Genomic DNA, 5,531 nt, shown 5'->3' on the forward strand with positions numbered 1-5,531 from the left:
ACACCATCTCCCATTCGCATGAACGACCCGCAAATCAATCGTCCGCCCGTCGGAGGGTCTTTTTTGCCGCGCTGACACGCCCGCGTGCCTGTGTGGACCATCGTGTCGGTGTCAGGTGTCCTCCAGAGTGTTTTGTTGTGAAGTTGGTCCGAGTGTTGCTGACCTTCCGCGACATTCCTCACTTTTGGAGGCGACCTTGATGTCATGCATGCTGTGTGTGTCTACGATGGTGCGTGTGCGTACGCCATGTGTTCCTGGCCCATCGGGATGTTCACTGTTGTGCTTCTGTTGCGTGGAGATAAAATTGTGGGGAACGTTTCGGCCCTTATTCGGCTCTGCGGACGGCTCCCATTCTCGTGCCGGCTTTGTCTCGTCCTCCGGTGGACTCGCAGTCCGGTGGTGGAGGTGACGAGCCTGACCGCTTCGGCTCTGTTCCGCCAGATGGACTCCAAGTCCTCGCCGCTGGCCATGCTACAAAAGACATGCTCGCAGATCGGCGCCGACACCATCGCCGCCAAGCCGCCGCCGCCGCCGCCGCCGCCCGACAAGAAGAAGGAGGAGACGCGGAAGGAATCGCCGGTCGCCGAGCGGCCCGCCTTCAAACCGTACGAGCTGGAGAGCCGGGCCGAGGAGCAGGCGTCGGACCCCGAGCCGGCGACGGACCGCGACCGCAGGTCGCCGCCCCGGTCTCCCGACAGCCGGAAGACGCCCAAGAGCGAGGCCAGCTCGACCACCAGCCCTGTCAGTCGCCCCGGGGCCGAGGTGCTGGCCGGCTGCAGCGGCGCCAGGGAGCTGGCCGCGCTGGGCTCGCTGCGGCCGGCCGCGCCGCCGCCGCCGCTGCCGCTGCCGCTGCCGCTGCCGCCCTACCTGCCAGGCGCCGAGCTGGTGACGGCGGCGCTGCGGCCGACGCCTCCGGGCCTGCCGGGGCTGTACCCGACCGCCGCGTACCTGGGCCTGCAGCACCACCGGCCCGGTGACAAGTGCCAGAGCCCGTACTGCCCGTGCGCCTTCAGCACGCCGCACGGCTACGGCGCGCCCTGCCCCGCCGGCTGCGCCCAGTGCGAGCACGCCAAGGCTCTGGGCGGCGCGCTCGGCTCGGCGCAGCTTCACTCGCCGTACCTGGCGCTGGGCTCGCCTTTCTACCCGCCTCTGGCGGCGGCCGGCGCCGGCGTGGCGCCTGTCGTCTGCAGCTGGATGGCCGACGGCCGCTACTGTGGCAAGCGGTTCGCCAGCACCGAGGAGCTGATGCAGCACCTGCGCTCGCACACGAGCCTGTCGCCGGCCGAGGCGGCGCCGTCGCCGCTTCCGCGCGGCGCGCTGCTGGCAGGCCACCGGTCGCCTTTCGCGCCGGCGCCGCTGTCGCCGCTATCGGCCGCGCGCTACCATCCGTACTCGAAGCCGGCCTCGCTGGCGCTGGCGGCGGCCGCGCAGCCCGGCTCTCTGGCGGGGGCTTATTACGCGCCTTACTCGGCCCTGTACGCCCGGCCGCCCGCGCTGCCCTGAGGCGGGCCGCACAGCCGCCGGACAACTGTGGGACAGCAGACGGTCAGCAGTTAGACAGCGCCGGGCAGACGCCAGGCGACGGCCGGTCAGCTATCTGACAATAGCGAGACAGCAACCGGTCTGCCGTCTGACAATAGCCGGACAACAACTGGGCAGCAGTCAGACAACAGTCGAACAACAGTCGGACGGCAGCCGGACAACTGCCAGACAACAGTCGGACGGCAGCCGGAAAACCGCCACACAGCCAACGCGCGAACTCCAGATGGTTGCTGGGCGACTCCCAGACATCCCCTGAGGCGGTCTATCAGCAGTAGCGACCGCCACGATCGCACAGCCATACGGAGACCCATGCAGCGTGGCCGGGACCGTGGTCTACGTCCGCTCTCCCAGCGTTGTGCTCAGTGTTCGGCGGTGCTCCCCAGTGAGCGGAGTTAGACGCGGTGTCCCGTCCAGCGAGATTGGTCCGTGGGTGTTGGCCAAGCGCGCCCGCGAGTCCCACGCGGTCGCGTCTGGGGTCGGCCCCCTCTCTTCTGGTGGTCCGCAGTGGCTGTGCCCCAGGAACGAGCGCGCGACCACCGCTGTCCTTCTGGTGGCCACGCTCGACGCCAGGGCCCCGGAGCCGCGAAACGAGAAGTCTGTGATGAAGCTCGCGCAAACGCACGACTTGGCCGCGCGTTCATTGTGATATATCGATGTGGGTGTGAGTAAAATGTGTTGATGTTGCAGTGAGATTCGTCCATTGCCGCACCGCAAGGCACGGGCTGCGACAAAACCTCAGCTCAGCAGCACGTGCGTGCTTTCTCGACGCGCCTCCCGCTGTCGTCACGGACGTCCGTTGCGTTTGCAAGGCAACGGCGGCACGCTCAGTACCGCCACCCCACGGTCGATGCGGCTGTCGCGAACAGCGGTTCAGTGTTTCCCTCCGTTGTAAATACAAGTCCACAAGCATGAGCCAATACATGTGGCCACACCTATGCAGAACTGTACCCGCTGATCTACGGGCTCTAGAGCGGGTGTAATCAACTGCCGAGCATGGCTCCGTCCACCTGGCAGGCTTGGCTGATTGCCGGAGATTTTCGTCCCAAGACACGGGCAGCGTTTTGCGCTAGGTTGGGTGATTAAAGGGAGTGTTTCACATTCAAATTTATTGAAGTAACCGTCAGATATGATGAAACACGCTCACTTATGACTGCTGTGATACTTTTACGTAGAAAAGACCGCTGTAGACAATGTATTTTCTCTGTTTGGTAAATGTACTCCTAGATACGTCAGTGTTTGATTACGTCATCCTACGTTGCACAACATTCATTGAGAGCCAATGCGCGGCCATTATTCTGTAAATGGTGCTCACGAACGCCAGATATGAATGACTCGACCGCTATATGTGTCTTGGCCTTGGTCATCGCATGGCCTATTAGATCGCACATTGTGAGATCATGAATGCCAAGGTGACCTTCAAATGCTCTCCCAAAAAAACTCTACTACAACTTTGCTGCCTTTACTCTCAGGAACCAAAAGGCTTTGGGTTGTAAAGGGGCATGTCCGTGAGCTGCATCACAAGACCTTCAATATGGCTTTTTCAGTTCAAAATCCCGTGCAATTGTGGAACGCTCCCTTTAACAGAGATTTTCGCCCCCAAGGCAACGACGTCATTTATCTCGAATCTGATTGCCAGCTTCTTCGCTCTGCGAGATCAACGCATCTTGTTACTCGACTGCGGTCATAAAAACTAAAACAGCACGACTTTATCGTTTCATGAACACATATAAAATGCCCATATGCCTCGTGGTGGACTTGTTTCTCCATATCAGCACAAGGCATCCCCTACTAGTGTTTGATTTAACACGCGCCCGGATGGTTGGTTCAGTGTGACATGCTCAGGCTGGAGGTCAATCTGACCCCTGAAATCGTATAAACCGAGAGAGCTAGAGACGCCAAATTTACAGGGTAGGTAGGCCTGTATGTGATTTCACTTTGTCAACTTGGTCCATGGGTCAACAAGTCCATGGGTCTATGATCCTTTGGTGACATAAGGCCAAACAAGGTCAAACTCCAGATCGGCGTCCGAAGTGCCCTCAGACCACCCCTTCATGCAACCAACTTAAACTTGCATACTTTTTCTAAGCAAAATGTCACTGGTGCTTATGTAAGGTCACTGGCCTACTTCATCTCCGGAAGGTCAGTTACCAAAAACTTTCAAAATTGTGTTAATATTTGAAGATTCATAAACGACAAGGGTTAACCTAGACGACATGCGCCTGAAAGCAAAAGATCGGTTGAGGTCATCTTAGGTCAGCGACCTCCTCTCACCTTTATTAAGTTCAAATAAGGCGTATGTTGACGATCATATGACAAAAACATTGGAAATCAGCGTCAAAAAGCACCTTTTAAAGCAACTTGTCCACAGCAAGTGGTTTGGTTGTCGTTGGTCTCACAGCCGTCCCTAACCCTAGGTTAATGAATACAGGAATGAATCTATAGCATGAAACCGTCAGCCGATTTACTTAAAAACCCTACCGCCTTGTACTACATTTTTGGCGCCATCCAAGTGTGATGTGGGGAGGGCCTATCAACATTTCAGGGCTGCTCCAGCATGTAAAAGAACTGCCACGCCAAAAACATGTCAGTTTGCGAGGTCGCATCACGGTGCGGGGTTTCGATCCCAGGCTGCAGCACCCGCAAAATACCACAAATTCTTTGAAAGAGAGGGGGGGGCCGTGGGAGCCGTTCAGAGGATGGCACATCCCTTACCAGTAGGAGCATCAGTCATAGGAGTATTCACATCCGTCACAGTAAACCAGCTCCAGTGACGTAGCAGAAGCATTTGTGCTGAGCGATCTTTGTCGGCAACAGACTTTGTGCTGAGCGATGTTCGTCCGCAGCGGTATTTGTGCTGAGCGATCTTTGTCCCGTACCCGTTGCTGAATCAGTTGAAAATTCGTGACGAAGACGGTGCAACATCCTGCATGATATACGCAGGCATGGTGTTGCAGAGAACGAACATCGTCCTTCACCAAGGCTCCAGAAGATAGCATTGGCTAATGGTCAACACTCTTCGACGTCACCCGATCTAATGGTCAGCACTATCCGACGACGCCACCCGATCTAATGGTCAGCGCTATCCGACGATGTCACCCCATCTAATGGTCAGCGCTATCCGACGACGCCACCCGATCTAATGGTCAGCACTACCCGACGACGCCACCCGATCTAATGGTCAACACTCTCCGACGTCGCCCGATCTAATGGTCAGCACTACCCGACGACGCCACCCGATCTAATGGTCAGCACCACCCGACGACGCCACCCGATCTAATGGTCAGCACTACCCGACGACGCCACCCGATCTAGTGGTCAGCACTACCCGACGACGCCACCCGATCTAATGGTCAGCACTACCCGACGACGCCACCCGATCTAGTGGTCAGCACTACCCGACGACGCCACCCGATCTAATGGTCAGCACTACCCGACGACGCCACCCGATCCAATGGTCAGCACTACCCGACGACGCCACCCGATCCAATGGTCAGCACTACCCGACGACGCCACCCGATCTAATGGTCAGCACTATCCGACGACGCCACCCGATCTAATGGTCAGCACTACCCGACGATGCCACCCGATCTAATGGTCAGCACTATCCGACGACGCCACCCGATCTAATGGTCAGCACTACCCGACGACGCCACCCGATCTCGTGAAGGCGGGAGGATCCTATGACGAGTAACTGCCATCCAGCAGGACAGAGGAGTTCAGTGACAGACAGCTGCCATCGAACAAGGCGGCTCAGTATGAGCTATATTCGTTACTGACATCACGACAGAAGACTATTCGTCTGTAAGCAATGCAGCTATATTACCTTTAATAGTTGAATGAAAAAAGATAGCTTGAGTTATCGGAGAGCCCAATGTATGGTGATGCACATTATTACTTACTTCATTCTTGGTGGTTGGTGATCGCTATGCCGTATTTAGGAACTGGTGCGTAGCTCTTCCCAGACCATGGGAGCAGTAGATGTTGTCCCA

At 57.5% G+C, this 5,531-nt stretch overlaps 1 protein-coding gene across 1 annotated transcript; it reads left to right on the top strand.

Moving 5' to 3' along the window:
- The first annotated feature begins 482 nt into the window (after positions 1–482).
- On the top strand, positions 483–1,503 carry LOC119092539 (zinc finger protein Noc-like). Its single transcript, XM_037215501.1, has 4 exons — positions 483–488; positions 520–745; positions 875–1,270; positions 1,328–1,503. The coding sequence occupies exons 1-4, from the start codon at positions 483–485 to the stop codon at positions 1,501–1,503; spliced, it is 804 nt and encodes a 267-aa protein (XP_037071396.1).
- Positions 1,504–5,531: the final 4,028 nt, after the last annotated feature.

The sequence above is a fragment of the Pollicipes pollicipes genome, unplaced genomic scaffold, assembly GCF_011947565.3.
Source record: "Pollicipes pollicipes isolate AB1234 unplaced genomic scaffold, Ppol_2.1 Scaffold_1600;HRSCAF=1878_pilon_pilon_pilon, whole genome shotgun sequence".
Taxonomy (NCBI): domain Eukaryota; kingdom Metazoa; phylum Arthropoda; class Thecostraca; order Pollicipedomorpha; family Pollicipedidae; genus Pollicipes; species Pollicipes pollicipes.